This window comes from Tyto alba, unplaced genomic scaffold (assembly GCF_018691265.1).
Source record: "Tyto alba isolate M040663 unplaced genomic scaffold, T.alba_DEE_v4.0 Super-Scaffold_9, whole genome shotgun sequence".
Lineage (NCBI taxonomy): Eukaryota > Metazoa > Chordata > Aves > Strigiformes > Tytonidae > Tyto > Tyto alba.
Window position 1 is genome coordinate 37,624,800 of NW_024881330.1, and position 15,295 is coordinate 37,640,094.

The window sequence follows — 15,295 nt, forward strand, 5'->3', positions numbered from 1 at the left end:
CTTCAAACTCCTGCCATCAGCACCTCTTCCTCACAAGCCCCACTGGCGCTCTCCCCAGAATATTCTCCGGACTCCCTGTGCCCACCCCCGCGTCAGCACCTCCGTGCCGGCAGCGAGGGGCAACCCGACTCCCAACACCTCAGCGGGGAGAGGAGCCGTGACGCCTCGCCCCTCCCAGGGCGCTGGCGGGCCCGCGGTAGCGCGGGGCTCCGGGGGCCGCCGCCTCGTCCCCTCAGGCGGCTCCCGCCGCCGCCCGTTGGCGGGCTCGGGCGCAGCCGTCAGCCAGCGGCACCGCGAGGCCCGGCAGGAAAGGTGCCACAGCTCCTCAGGCCCCTGGGGGGTCACGCCTGCACTGAAACAACGCTGTTGTGTTTTTTTTTTGTTTGTTTTTTTGTTTTGTTTTGTTTTGTTTTTTTGGTGTGGTTTTTTTTGTTGTTGTTTTTTCTTTTGGTTGGTTGGTTTTGGGTTTTTTTTCTGGTTTTGTTTTGTTTTGTTTTTCTGAGTAAGGACAAGACCACAGCTGCACAAGCACATCAGCCATTACTGTAAGACACAGCTACTGTAAGGCACACTGCCTTCACTATACAGGTCACTGTAAGAGCATCATGTACTGCCAGTATGGTAAAGTACTAAAAGACAACATAAAACCATTTTCTCTCATTGATACTGCGTATTAACTGCTGCCTTTACTATGCTATCTGTCTGCAAACTTACCTTCCAGGACAGCACCTCAACTCTTTTTCTGTTGTATTTCAGTTCATGTTTTTACAACTGCTTTGCATTTCAGTCAGTCCATCATCATCTTGTCTCTCTCGCTCTCCTCTCTGTCCCAAAAACCAGAGAGCACAAAGACAGCATCATTCATTTGCTTCCACAACACCAGGAGAAGCAGCCTATTCCACACAGGGTTCAGATGAACCTCTTGGGAAGGGGAGGAACAATTCCCTTTCGCCAGATAGTCAAACCTCCCCCCCCAGCCTTAGTCACAAAAAGAGAAAATTTACCTCCCTTTATTACATATCTGACAAAACAGGAAGGGAATACCACAGGTGGTTCCTGTGTAGGTTCTTTGACAATCTCCCATCTAGGCTTTCCCACAACTAGTGCTTCAGATTTTACTTTTCAGCTCAGCATTGGGTGGAAGGGCTACTACACTCCAAACCTAGTCCTCTCGTTTTGAAAATCACTGTCATGAAATGAAGAGAGATACAGAACAAGAGGCCTAGATGCAGAAGTAGTGTGAGGCTTTATTGCCTGATGCTGTACACGGGGTCTGTTATCTTTAGAAGTCCTGATCTGACCAAGGCATTTCACAATGTGAACTTACAGTAGAAGAAACAAAGTGAACTTAAGTATTGCAAGTGATATGTTTTAACACATTCGCTTTACCAAGAAGGCAGATGATTATAACTGCAAGAACAGGATTCATGGAGTAGTTGGTTGTCCTGAACAGCTGCATAGCTATTTCCAAACCTCTTAAAATTTCAGAGCAGCACTATGGAAAATGAGCGCCAAACCACAACTCTGCTCCCACAAACAAGACAATTCCTTCCTTGCCAACGTCAGTTCTGACTTCTTTTATCCAACCACTCCTTCCAACACCTCATGCAGCAACTGCTCAGCATCACTTAAGCACTATGCAGGAGAGAGCACTATAGCAGACAATGACAGATAAGCAAGAAATCCTGTCCTGTTTTAGTTTCCATTTGTCTAATGTTTCACTGTTGACAGAACATTAATTTCAAAATAATTATGACCCGATACACACTTTCCCCCAATGTTCTCAATTTTTAACTGATCTTGATGCAATATAGACAGCATTTACCTTAGCTGGTTCTTATTCTGTCAAAAATCAGATGATTTACATACTGAAATTTATCTAACCTTTAACTGGCTACTCATCAGTGTGTCTTATCAGACTCCTCTCAAATCAATGCATTTAACTGAGTATGAACAAAAAACACAGAACATTTTTGAAGTAACAGACAAAAATAAGTTGTTATTTACAAGTAATATATATATATATAATAAAACTACTACTGTGATAGGCCTTTATACACTGTAACTGCAGTCAATTTTTGCATTGTTTAAAAATTTCCTTAAACAGAAATTGTTCAGAATCAGTCTGTCCATACACGTGTATGTTATGAGAAATACAACAGCTTTTCACATTTTTAAAATTATCAGCGTAATTTACATTTTTTTTTTTCCCCCAATATCAAGTGAAGATTTAAAAATGGTGCGATCTGGAACACAAAAGACAAGTAGCCATAAATGCTGAAATGCAATCAACTTGGAACATATTAGTGTTTCAAATTATAAATCTGTGAGAAAAATCCCAAATATCTGGCATGATCCCCTCACCACCCACCCCCAAAAGGTCAAAGCAAGATAGTTTTTTTAAGTAACAGTGATTATTGCATATTATATCTTTGGAAAAGCAGAACTTTAACCAAAAATATTTTAAATGTAGTTGAAATACACTTATTTATCTCAAGGAGGAAAGAAAAGTAGAACAGACAATCAGTAATGTTATCAAATTAATACAGTTAATTTGCTCCATCCTTGCTTTGAGTAATTGCCCATACCTCTGATAATCCAGTCGAGTTAATGGGTACTTCAAGCAAATGCAAGAACAACAATCCAGTTTTACATGACCAACTTGTCATTCTGTAGAAGTCCTTTAAGAATCTTGCTCTTAACTTATATTAACCCCTCATTTAAGTGCTGACAGGTAAATTAACATATATTTCAAACTGATATAACAGGGAAAACATTTACCTCTTTTATACCAGGATATACAAAAGACAATTTGCATAGTTACAATTTAAGCACAAAGTCACTGTAAATAGGTACAAAAGCATTTATAAATTTACTAGATTTGCCGCTGTTTGTGCCAGCTTCATCTTACATAGGTATGAATGTAAACTTGAAGGGATTGAGAACAGTCAGTGTTTTTGCTTAAAAAATATGTAGAGAACACTTTTTAAAGGTTTTAAAAAATATTTTGTGCAGCAGGAACAAACGGTTCAAACCCCCCCGAAAAGCTATCCAAAATGCCCAAGTTCCTCCTATACAGCAGAGAAAGTTTGTTCATAGGTTTCAAACCTACATACAAAAATGAGGCACTAGTTACGCTGTTCTGGAATGTGTCCATAACCCTAACATTGCAGTTCACCCCAAGACTTCCAGAACACTGCTGACTTCTGTCTTCCTAGGAAAACATATCTTCAGAAGGTGGCGCGTAAGAAAATCCAACAAACGCATCGTCTGCCTCTAGGACACTGGCGTTAACAATGCTGTAATCGGAAGAAACGCAAACTGAGTATGGCACCATTTCTTCTGTAAACACTGCATCAAAATTCCCAATGTCATCTGGTCCAACCTAGAAAACAGAAAGATCTGTCAGTTGTCACATTAATACTGTGGTTTAAACTTGTGCTTGTCCTTTAGATTGCAAATTTAGCTCTTTAGGCTAGCTACTTTATGTCATTCTTTCATATTTAAGTACAGGAAATGTAAGGCAGCACACCTCAGCATCCCTGAAAACAGGTATTAAAAGCCTGCTTGTTTCTTTTAGGCTGGAGTTCAGGCCAAAACATACATACCTTTATGATCTGGTCAACTTAAGAAATATGAAGAAATGTCTGTTTCTTAAATCACTGTTATGGACATGCAAAAACTATCTCCCCAATAAAAACCACCAAAAAAACACCCTCAAAAAACTAAACCCCTCAAAAAATAAAAACCCAAACACTCCAAAACACATCAAGTTCTCTTTTTCCCTTTTCCATCAAAAATACTTCAAGTGTTAAATTCTAGCAATGGTATTGGTTTTGTGATAGCTCAGCTTCCCAGTAACACACCTAAGAACTAAAGCATAGTAATATTTAGTCACCAAGAGAAGAGACAGGACAGCTAAGGCTTCTTCCCCAACTAGATGTAGACTCAACAAAAGGTGATGCTCTGATGTGACTTTAGGAAGCACGTCCTTGCCGCTGTCCTGTCCCTCCTTCTAATTTTTTGTACAAGTAGTCACAGGTTGACACAGCTTAAATTGATGTGAGAACAATGAAAAACTGCAACTAAGGCTTAATAACTATAAAAAAGGCAGGAAACCAGTCTTTTGGAAAATCTTCAACCAAAGGGGCTATCTGTATTTTCTTCTTTGGCCCTCAGATCCCACAAAAATTGACAGTACTCTGACAGGAATGAGCCGAAGGAGGAGTGATATGTCAAACAGTTTTAAGTAAAAAAAAAGACAGTATCCCTACTCAAAAGGCCAGTCAGCACTGAGGGACTCCCATTCTTCACCATTCTGAGACAAACATTTTTTGCAAATAGATGAGCCCTGAAAGGTAGAAATTAGGCGGGTATGAACTAAAACAGCAGCAGGCACCTACCACATTAGGATTAAATGGTGGTGGAATCTTCTTCTGAAGAAGGTCAGTCCAGCTGAGAGATTCAAAGAACGGGTGCTTTTGAATTTCAAGCTGCAGTAAAGAATAAAGATTTTTAGATATTTCAGAAATCCATCCTGTGCATCACAGTAAATATTACTTCAGACTGCATGCACATAAGGAAGTCCTTCATCAATTCATGGTTTACTTTGCAATAAAACCCGTAGTTGGTAAAAACAGCAATTAAACTTTGTAAGCCTGCCGCTACCAACTTTTAAGATCCATCCTATTTTCTGCTTTTAAGCCTTAAAATCAACCACCTTGAAGTCTACCACAGAGCAAGAACGTTTTCTGTTAGTATCTCTGCTCCTGCCTTGGAGTTTTGTTAGTTTTTGTAAAGCAGATTATTGTCTGAGAAGCAGCTGCTTCAACAACTCTGTAATATGCTTACTAGTTACAAGGCAGCAAACATCTCTAAGTGATTCCATCCTTTCATCTTGCTCCACACTCTGAGAAAGTAGTGTCATAGTCTAAATGCTCTATTACAAGGCCAACAGACTAGCTAAATGTTAAGGCTGCAAACAGAAGACTACGAAGATCTCACAGTTAATGGGTGGAAGTAGTAATTCTAGACCATTCCGGATTGCACAGTTCTGAAGACATCTATACTTTATCACCTTCTTGCAAACAAGGTTTTTGTTGTTACACTGGGAAAACATTTGCCATGATTTTAAGGCTAAAAAAAAGAGCTGCTGTTTGCATGGTAATAGTGTCCCTCTTTATCTGAAGACTGGCTTTCATGTAGTTAGTTAAGTTGACATTACCAGAAAATAGCCTTTTCTCTTGATTATTTCCCAGTTTCACTATTAACAGTGAAACCTACCTTAGCACACCTTAGTGACCACTACACCAGGAACTGTGTTTCCTTTGCTGGCAGGTACAGCAGCAACCAAGCTCAAAATATTTATATCCCATGACAATCATCTCTCTCCTATAGCCAGCAACTTTCAGGGACTGGCCACACTGGTGTCTTTAACGAAGAAGTAAAAAGGAGGAAAACAGAGACAGACATAACAGAGCAATCTCTATCTCCAACTACTAAACTTGTGATGTGCATTTAAATGAAGGCTTAATAAATGAGGACATTACATACAAAATCTTCCCTTGCTCCAAGTCTGCTTTGCCGATCTTTCTCCAAAAGTTCTTCCAGTATAGACCAGGCTGTGAGACTAATTCCTGGACGCAAAACTAAGGGCTTATGAAGAATATTCTCATACATCTCAGCAACATCACGGCAGTAAAAAGGAGGCTAAAAAAGAAAAGTTATACATGAATTTGAAGCCACACACGTGTATGATCAGTAAATCATTCTCTAAGAAATACAAACTGCTAGCAGTGAAGAGATCTCCCGCTTCTTAAGCACTAACTTCTAATTCAGTCATCACCACTGCCAGATCTTTACACTTGATAGCTCTCCCACCCGCCTCCTCTTCTCCTCACATGTTCTCACACTTGTAAGTAGCCACAGATGCCATCCAGCTTCAAAGCTCCCATTGAACTTGCCTGAAAAGAACATGAGAGTGGAAAACCAAATCTATCTCCCTATTTAAGGTCCTATAGGCAGAGATAAAACTCATGAAAACTAACAGATTGTTACTGGAGTAATTACATATGACTAGAAGAACCATAATAAGATTTTTTTGTTCTAATGCTTCATCAAGAAGTGGAAAAGCTAGGAGAAGACCTGGGAGACCTAAGTAAAAAAAGTATTTTCATTTTATTTCTTCCAGTATTTGGCAAAATTTTACTTATAAGTTGTTGTGGGGTGGTTTTTTTTTTTGTTTGTTTTTTAATTGAATATTATCACTGTTGATTCAGTTTACTTTCACATTCCCTCAAAGTGATGACTACTTGTCTTCATCGGAGTTCATGTCCAGCACTTCACTGGAAAGCAAAATCTTACACATCAAGAAGCAACGCAAAATCCAAAAGGAGAAAAACAGGTTCTATGTTAAGTATAAGACAAACTTTTCATCCACTTGAGTATTTCAGTATTTGCAAAAAGTTATCATCTTTAACAAAACTTCAGGGATATTTCACATAAAGGGGGAAAGAGGAAGGAATCAACCTCTGCCCCCCCCATATTAAGTACATACCAGCCCATAAAGCATTTCATAAAGAACTGCACCAAGGCACCACCAGTCTACTGTGTTGTCATAGGGCTGCTTTTTAATGACTTCTGGTGCAAGATACTAAAATTAAAAAAAAAAAAAAAAAAAGGCATTTTAGAGCATTAGGCTAGCAAGAATAAAACTTAGGCTTTAGTCACATCACAATAAACACCTTTAGAAAAGTTGCTTCGTCGCAATTTTAAGACTTCTAAGTATTTCCCTTGTCCTTCAACAAAACTGGCAAATATTTCATCACCATCTGGTCATTTACCAAGTAGGACAGCTGTTTTCCCAACTGAAACAATACCTCCCACACACTTTGTTTTGCCAAACTACTCTGCCACTGCTATTATGAAGCTTGTTTTACGTTTCAGATAGGTTGCTGCACTGTTGCAGAGGCAACATCTCTCAGCAAGCTGGCTACTAGCCATGCCTATTCTGCCATCCTAAGCCTGCGTGCTCCCCATCCAGTATATAAAAATGAAAGAAGATATTAATTCTGCCTCAAATCCGTCATTATTGGGAAACTCTATGACCTATATTGAGTTTCACTGTAAATCTCAATGAGGCATGAGTTGAGAGTAGCTAAATTAGAGATTCTTGTCAAATAGGTATCACTTGGTTGATTTGTGATGAATACCCAATACCATCAAACACCAAATGACAAAGCTAACTGGTTTCCATTCATCTTGCAAGAAGTCTACTCAGGATCTCAGAGCTTACTAACACTCCAGCATAAGGATAGCCACTTCATAATATGAGACTGTTCTTTGTGAGTATGTAAAATAAAATGACTATGGCTGGATCGTCATCATCTCAGTCCTCATCTACAGCACACAGTTTCTAAGCTCTCAAAACAAGAGGATATTCACTTCTATCATCCTAGTACCCAAATTCTGAAATTTAATTTACAAATAGATGATAGCATTGTCAGACAAGGCACAGACTGAAACTCACACTCACAGTTAAATTCCATCAGGATTTCTCAAACTTTCTGTATGTGTGAGTGCCCTGTAACTCATTTGTCTACAGATGACCCCGTAAAAGCATGAAAGCAGCTGAAGTATTTTTGAACTCAACTACTTAAAATTTTTTTCTAATCTTTCACAACCTCCTTTGAGCTTTTTAGGTGTTGGAACTCACCAAGTCGTTCAACTCAGTGTTCAGAAACACAGATTAGAACGCTGTGAAGACAAGAACACTTTTAGCAAGATTATGAAAGATTTGAATCTACATCTTGGATTAGAAAGGCCAATATACAACTGCTATGTTTAGTCTTGATATTTTTAAGAACTCATATGAAGCAACAGCATTAGCATCCTCTTATGTTGCAATTCATGCAAGTCCAAGGTAAGTGTGAAGACTAAGCCTCTGGACACAAGAAAAAAACCCACAGATTTTCTCAAACAGATCCAATGTTACCAGTGTTCTATACACTGTCCTTTGAACTTACCAAAATATTCAAATACTGTTTCAAGCTCACATTTACCACTCAGCTTTATGGACTCCTACTCTGATCATAACTAGGATAAATTGTCACATGTTGCCACCTGCCTTTTTTTTTTTTTTTGAGTTCAAATGTTTCAGCTAAATACTAATCCTCACTCATCCTTCATTGCCTTCAAAGGCCTCATCTGTCTTTTAAAGTACGTTTATCAAAATTATCAAAACCACTAATCCTGGCATTTCAGTGAATCCCTCATATGTTCAAGACTTCCAGATTCTAAGTTTTCTCAGTAAAAAGACAACAGAGTTCAATAAACTTGGTCAGCAAGTTGGAAGTTTCATGCATATGCAAAATTTGCTCAAGACTCCGAGATATTAAGTCCCTATAAGCTTATTAAAAATCAGTGGAAGGACATGGTAAGAAGATTCATACTGGCAAATCTGTTGCAGCTGTTACACAAGCTAACTGTCCTGTGTCTAGCCAGCAGCTAGGAGACATGGGAGGAAATAATGTTTGAAAAGTCTTAGAAAAAGGCAGGGATGGAAGAGATGTTATGGGGTTGTAGGTAGTAAGTAGGAGACACTGCATATTAGTAAGAAGGACTGGGTTGGTTTCATGGAAGGGCTTGTTAAAAGAGTGCAAATCTTCAACAGTACAAAACAGAATATTTGATCTTCCAGTTACACGAGTATTAGTAATAGTTAACAGTCATTAATTACTAGCCAAAAAGCCACAAAAGTTGTCAACATACTTCTGGTGTCCCACAAAAAGTTGCAGTGGTATCAGAACTTGCAATCCCTTCTTTACAAAGTCCAAAGTCTGTCAACACAACATGACCCTGTTTAAGAGAGTGGTATTTTAAAAACAGAACATGCTCAGTATGTGGATACACTGAAGTGTCAATTTTGTGAGAGAACACAGAAAACCCGAAATGATGTTGCATACTTACCAGTGAATCTAGGAGAATGTTTTCTGGTTTTAAATCCCTATTTAAAAAAAAAAAAAAAAAATCATATTAATTTAAAACAGCAGTTGTTAACACAAAAGCTTCAGAGGCCAGGACTTTCATTCTTTGTCAGAAAGCTTCAAGTTTTGGTGAAATTCTTATGTTCCAGCTTCCCATAAAATGATTTCGTGCAGTGGATTTTATTCAGTAATTTGTCCTATTTTGAACTTCTGCAGAACAAGGATACATTTCAGAAACTTACCTGTACACTATATTTATGGAGTGTAAGTAGCCCAGTGCACTGGCTATTTCAGCAGCATAAAATCTGGCTCTGTGCTCAGGAAAGGAACGTTCTCTTTGTAAGTGAAAGAACAGCTGTAAATATGCAAATAGTAAATGAGAACATTATACACACAAAAAAAAATCAGTTCAATAACATGTAATTTTAACAGTAAAATGTAATTTTATTTAGTTGTCTACTTTTTTTAAAAAAACATAAAATGAAATAAAATTGGTTTTGTTGCATGATTTTGTCATTCCTTTACACTCTTCCTTTATTTTTGTAGCTCAGAAATGGATAGGTAACTCAAACATAAGGACATTCCCCTAAATCCAAGACTAGTCAAAAGGAAGCAGAGTAAACCACTAAGTTGTGTATAGAAGTTGGCAAGACTTAGTTATGCAAGATAGCTTCCTAAAAGAATATAACCTGGTGTCAAATAAGTAATCTTCCATTTCTGTACAGGCTTGTATTCAAAGTTTTGTATATAAGTATTTATAAAATTATATTCTGACATCATCTTGATGTAGATCACTTTGGGAGTTGTATATTCCAAGCTGATCCACAAATTCTCTCAACTACAGAGAGCAGTCTGGCTTCAAATAGTTTGAGCAGATATGAAAGTCTAACCAAAGATTAAATCATAAACATACAGACTAAACTATACTATGCATTCAACTTCTGAAGATCTTGAGAAAACAGAAATTTTCTGTTTTCCACCTACAAAGTTTGGGAAAAAAGAGACATCAGAGCTTTCCAAGTACTTCATTCAAATTTGAAAGCTGTTTTGAACTGTATTTTAATTTGCCTGGAAGACTTCCAAACTAAGCTGTGGCCAGGAATTCAGAGTAGAGCAATCCAGGAGTTTACTAACACAGTCTAAGTAAGATGGCAGTACATTACACAAGAGGAAGGCCCCTCTTGTCCCAACTCTAACACTTAAGGGGTCAGAACACTAGCTCTAGGAGCAACATAAATACTGACAGTAGGCCACATGAATATCACCTAATATACACTCCAATGCATATCTCACGCTGGTTTATTCACCATGCTTTATACTTGTCTGTGTGTATCCAGCTGCATCAACAGAAAACCCTGAGGTATGCTAAAACAAATTATTTAAATTCTACTCCTGTGCTTTTTCAGCCACCAGACTTTTACCACCTACAACAATATCCTGTCTCATCCTTCTTTCTTGTTCTGCTCAACCTTTTGATAAGACCTTCTCAAATGTGTACATTTCACACCAGTAAATTACCAAATTGAGACACAGCAAGTGACAACACAAACAGCTGTTCTTTAAAGCACATATCTTGGGTAGTTCTGGTCATACAATAATTTTTCACTACACTGTTCTCTTCAATCACAAATAATTTCCTAGATAGGTCCAGGTGATATTAGTCTACAAGACCCTTGATTTTACACAAAACCTTCTGAAGGAACAGAAGCAACATTTTATAACCTCTTCAGATGTACTGGCTATTCAACCAGTTTATACGTGAGTTTCTTGAGCACTCCTGGAAGTACTGGGTACTCTGAGAAGCAACGGGTCCCTAGCTGAAGACAAACTGCTCCAGAAGATCTTATTTAGACATACACAGACATTCTCAGTTTCTTTCACACATTTCCCCCTAAGCTACCTAATGGCTTTTCAGATTCAACAGCATTGCTTCAAAGAAAAAAAAACCTGAGGATAAAGCTATTTGGCAATACGTAGTTAGACAATGCAAAACTACCGAATAATCCCAAGGCTCCCAATAATATCAATGTAGTAAATTCAATTGCCAGTTCCCTCCCTTCCACTTTCAAAATACTAGCATCTCAGCTAATGCAGATGCAAGAGGAAAAGACAGTTTTACATGGTGAAAAGTGTCAATGTAAGATTAATTTGTAATAAAGGTAAATTTATGTAACTGCAAAATACAGTATTTGTATCTGACAACCATCAATAAATTTGGGATTAAAGTTGTCGCTAAAAAGAGGAACAGGGTCCATATAGCTAGAGAAGTCCGCAGTAACAGCAGATAACAGGATTTGCAAAACTGGGAGAACGCCTGTTATGAAGGATCATTTTGTTCCTCCCACCTAGAATTACTGAAATAGAGAGACTCAAATCTAAAACACAGCTACCACGTACCTCTCCTCCATTAACAAAATCCAGGACAAAGTAAAGCTTTTCTGTTGTTTGGAATGAGTAATGTAATCCAACCAAAAATGGATGTTTCACATTTTTCAAAAGCACATTCCGTTCAGCCATAATATGTTTTTGCTGTAAGGAAGTAAAAGATCAATATGTAAACAGGAATGATTCTGTAATTAAGGGAAAAAGGAAGGGAGGTGGGTGGAAAAAGAATATTTCTCTTCACCTCTTTCCTATTAAGAACAATTTTTTTCTGGAGCACTTTGACAGCATAGTATTTCCCATCCAGTTTTCGTTTTGCAAGAAGAACCTGTGAAATTCAAAAGCAAAGAAATGTGATTGTTGCAGTTCACGTTCTGTTGGTAACAATTTCATAATTTCAGCATAACTGGAAAGTATTCATGATTTTTTTCCACAATACAGCTTCTTTGCTTCTATTACAGTCAATCAGCAATATAATTATCAATAGAGTGAGCTTACAGTTCAGTAAAAATCTGTCATGATAGTGGAGTGGTATCATGAAAGAATTCTAACATTTATTTTCTATGACCCGTTGAATCACTATCATGACCAGTTTCAGCTGGTTTTATAAGTTTTAAAGATACTTAATGAAAAACAACAATTTGAAAAATAACCCAAATCCAGTGATTTCAAGAGCGGTTCTCTGTCGCATCTTTGTAGAATATCAGTATTTAAGTGACTTTTCAATGAGCTGTTGCTCATACTGATCCAGAGCATTAGGGGTTTGACAAAACAGTCCATGCCAACAAAGGGAAAAGGATGATTCCTACTCTAGCTGCTGCATAAGCACAGGACTACCTCCCTTCCTCTTGGGGGAAACAGAGGATCCCTCTTGCTCTTAACAAGAAAGGAGAACACTCCCTTTTGTTACTCCCAGCGAATGACTGAGGCAGCCAACAACTGCAACACCAGCAAAAAAATGGCAGGGCTGTAAGGAAGCAGCAACAGGGATCCAGTATGACAGTTTATATACCACCCTAGACTGATACCACTTCCCAAACCTCTGGGCAAATCTCTTGCCAACAGTCATAATAAAGACGGCACCAAGCTCGCATCCTTGCACCGGGATAAGACACAGTAATAAAAGAAGCTCACCTTGCCAAAGCTGCCTTTCCCAATAACTTTCAGGAAATCAAAGTCTGTTGGTTTAGCACTGAAAGATATTTAGGAAGGAGACAAATCATCTGGGTAGAAATTACAAGCTTTATAGCTGTACAGCAGTCTAGTGTAGCACTTGAGTTGTAAGGCAAGAACAGTCCGTTGGCACCCTCTTTTATTCTTCATTCCACCCAACACCTAGACTCCTACAGACCTTCCCTCAGAGACAACTCCTCTTCACTTTGCAATTCAGTTTTCCTCCAGGGAAAACATTCAAGTTGCATCCTTTGAGTTTATTTTAATTTATAAGTTTAAGGTTAAGGATGGAAAGGAGGAACAAGGCTGTTCTTATATTCTCCATAGTCCAGTTGTAATTTTTAAGTCTCCATTTCCCTATGACTTTTCCTGAAGTTTATGTCTCATTTCCAGGGAACCAAATGGATTCTCAAGCTTACATAAGGGAAGGAAGGATGGACCAAGTTTGTTATCTATCCTCTCTTTGCTTATCCCATCCTCCCCTCCATCATTTTTCTGTCATTTTAAATTACAAGAGGAGGGAGGCCCCAACACCTTCCTCTTCTCTGTGCGTACATATGAATTCACTCTCAGTTTTTCCACTTCCCACATAGCCATTCCTTTTAGTTTTTCCCAGGATTCCCCAACTTTTTCCTAAATACAATTCAGAGATATTTTTGGCAGCAAAACAGTTATCCATGTTTTCAAATTTCAAAACAGCAGTTACATTACCATACACCTCTCCGTTTATTGCCCCTAAAGGCAAGTACTCTTAAATACAATTTCTTACTGCAATCTATTAAGCATTTCCTCCTGTTAGCCCAGAACAGATTTGTGAGGAAAGCAAAACCAAAATAGCAGTCATCTAGATGAGAAAAGCACAGATTCACACAGAACTGAGACCAGAAACTCTACAGGAGACACCAGAGAAGCAAGTTATGACTGCAGTAACTAGGTTTGCAGTATCAACAAGGCAAGCTGCTCCTGTGTCATGCATTAAAACAAACTTGTTTTCAGAAACTGTACACGTTCTTAACAGTTGTGGAACCAGTCCCAAGACAGAGAGGTCATCTTTGCTACTGCATCCTTAAGTAAAAGGATAGTAAACTAACAAAATCTGAAGGTGAAAAGAGGTTTAAAAATTGTTATTTAGCACAGGATTCAGTGTTTTGCATCCTCCTGAGCAGTGCAAATCAACAAATAAAGGCTTATATCCAAAAAGCTTTTCCTACTATTAACAACTATACTTCATCTAACTTCTCAGGTTTTAAAATTAATTTTAATAAAATTTCATTAAATTAAAAATTTTACATACTGAGGATTTCCAGATGGTCCCAGGTTGATATTCTGTGAGGTAGAGTTTAACTGCTGGGAGAGACAAAGAGGTTTATTTTTAATACTTTGTTTTGTTTTGTTTTTTTTTAATTCTCTCTAATATTTCAATCAATATTGATTTCAAAATACTCTACAAATTTGCTCAATCCATACATTTACACTTTTGTTACATTAAATTTTTAAAGATATCTAACATCCAGACTGGGAACTTTAAGTTGAAATATCTGGCCATCATCACCTTGTCCCAGATTATTTCTACACACATCACATTCAGGGATGAAGGTAATAAAGTAATTGTGTCCAGACACAGAGGACTAGATTAGGAAAAAAGAATTAAGAGCATTTCAACAAACAACTTGTTCCTCATCCAGAACTTAACCCATTCTGTATTTTCTCTAAGAATATACTTTCTATCTTTTATTCTAAATTTTCCAAGATCTTACCAATAAAGTATTTTTAAATCCACAGTGTTTATGCAAAAGTAGTTAATAAAACACATGGTGCTTTTTTAAAAAAAGTGAACATTCTCCCCGCCCCAAGAAAAACATTACCAACCTTTTCTATCCTGACATTAAAGGTTAACTAACTCAATTCCAGGAATGACATGAATCTTACCAGTACACACCCAGACAGAATTTTTAAATTACAATAAGAGGAGGAAGCTACTGTCATTTAGATAATTTTCACCATTTTGTTTTTTATTTAAAAAGCAGTATTTGTACCCTCGTTGTGGTTTTGGACTTTATCAGAGAAGAATAAACTGCATTCAGATATAAGTTACTTGGGGACAGGCTAGCTGGCATCGCAAACCCAGTACTCCTACAGAAGCAGAGAATGCCCTGACAGAAGCACCGGACGCTACTACTCACTAGTAAGAGCCAATCACACAACCGTGCTGGACAGTTTTGAAAGGGTTTTGTTCCTTATTGTTCAGCTTCTTCATTTACAGTAACAACGAGAAGGTGAATTTTCTATCAAAAGGTATGTCCCAGGCTACTATGCATTAGCTCTTTTCCTGTTTTGGAATTTGTTGAGGCATGATACCTCATTAATTTTCCACAGAAGGTTTAGATCATTCCACATTGCTTAAAATACCTTTCAAAGGAGGAGGAAACTGCTATTTTAAATTAGAATTCTGCTGTATGCTCACAGTGCCGTCAAGCACTTAAAAAGGCAGACTGGCATTTTTGGAAGTGAAACTTTCAGAAAACACTAAATCTGCTGTGGATCACACATGACAACTCTTACATTTTTAACAGGGGCTGAATAAAAAAAGTACTAAGATCACATCTGTATGCCAAAAGGTAGGGAACAGAGAAAAGAAGCTTAATTATGGCACTTCTGTCTTCCTAAAAAATACTCCTTTTTTTCAAACAGCACTGTTTTTAGAGGCTGTGAACTAATTTTCAGAGAATCCATCTAGCTATGTCGTGGCTTTTGTG

At 37.9% G+C, this 15,295-nt stretch overlaps 1 protein-coding gene across 7 annotated transcripts in view; it reads right to left on the minus strand.

The window, feature by feature from the left end:
* Positions 1-1,979: 1,979 nt before the first annotated feature.
* The window catches only part of LOC104366729 (serine/threonine-protein kinase Sgk3), a 62,333-nt gene continuing 49,017 nt past the window's right edge, over positions 1,980-15,295 (minus strand). For 5 of the 7 annotated variants that reach the window (XM_042785798.1, XM_032995093.2, XM_032995091.2 and 2 more), the window contains exons 7-17: positions 13,834-13,886; positions 12,501-12,558; positions 11,611-11,694; positions 11,382-11,513; positions 9,227-9,339; positions 8,968-9,004; positions 8,770-8,856; positions 6,557-6,652; positions 5,554-5,709; positions 4,404-4,493; positions 1,980-3,385 (exon numbers count right to left, since the gene is read on the minus strand). In XM_042785798.1, the coding sequence (XP_042641732.1) occupies positions 3,215-3,385; positions 4,404-4,493; positions 5,554-5,709; positions 6,557-6,652; positions 8,770-8,856; positions 8,968-9,004; positions 9,227-9,339; positions 11,382-11,513; positions 11,611-11,694; positions 12,501-12,558; positions 13,834-13,886 (1,077 nt within the window). In that variant the 3' untranslated portion in view covers positions 1,980-3,214. The remainder of the gene's footprint in view (positions 3,386-4,403; positions 4,494-5,553; positions 5,710-6,556; positions 6,653-8,769; positions 8,857-8,967; positions 9,005-9,226; positions 9,340-11,381; positions 11,514-11,610; positions 11,695-12,500; positions 12,559-13,833; positions 13,887-15,295) is intronic. The other 2 variants (XM_032995094.2, XM_032995095.2) reach the window with 2 other exon arrangements.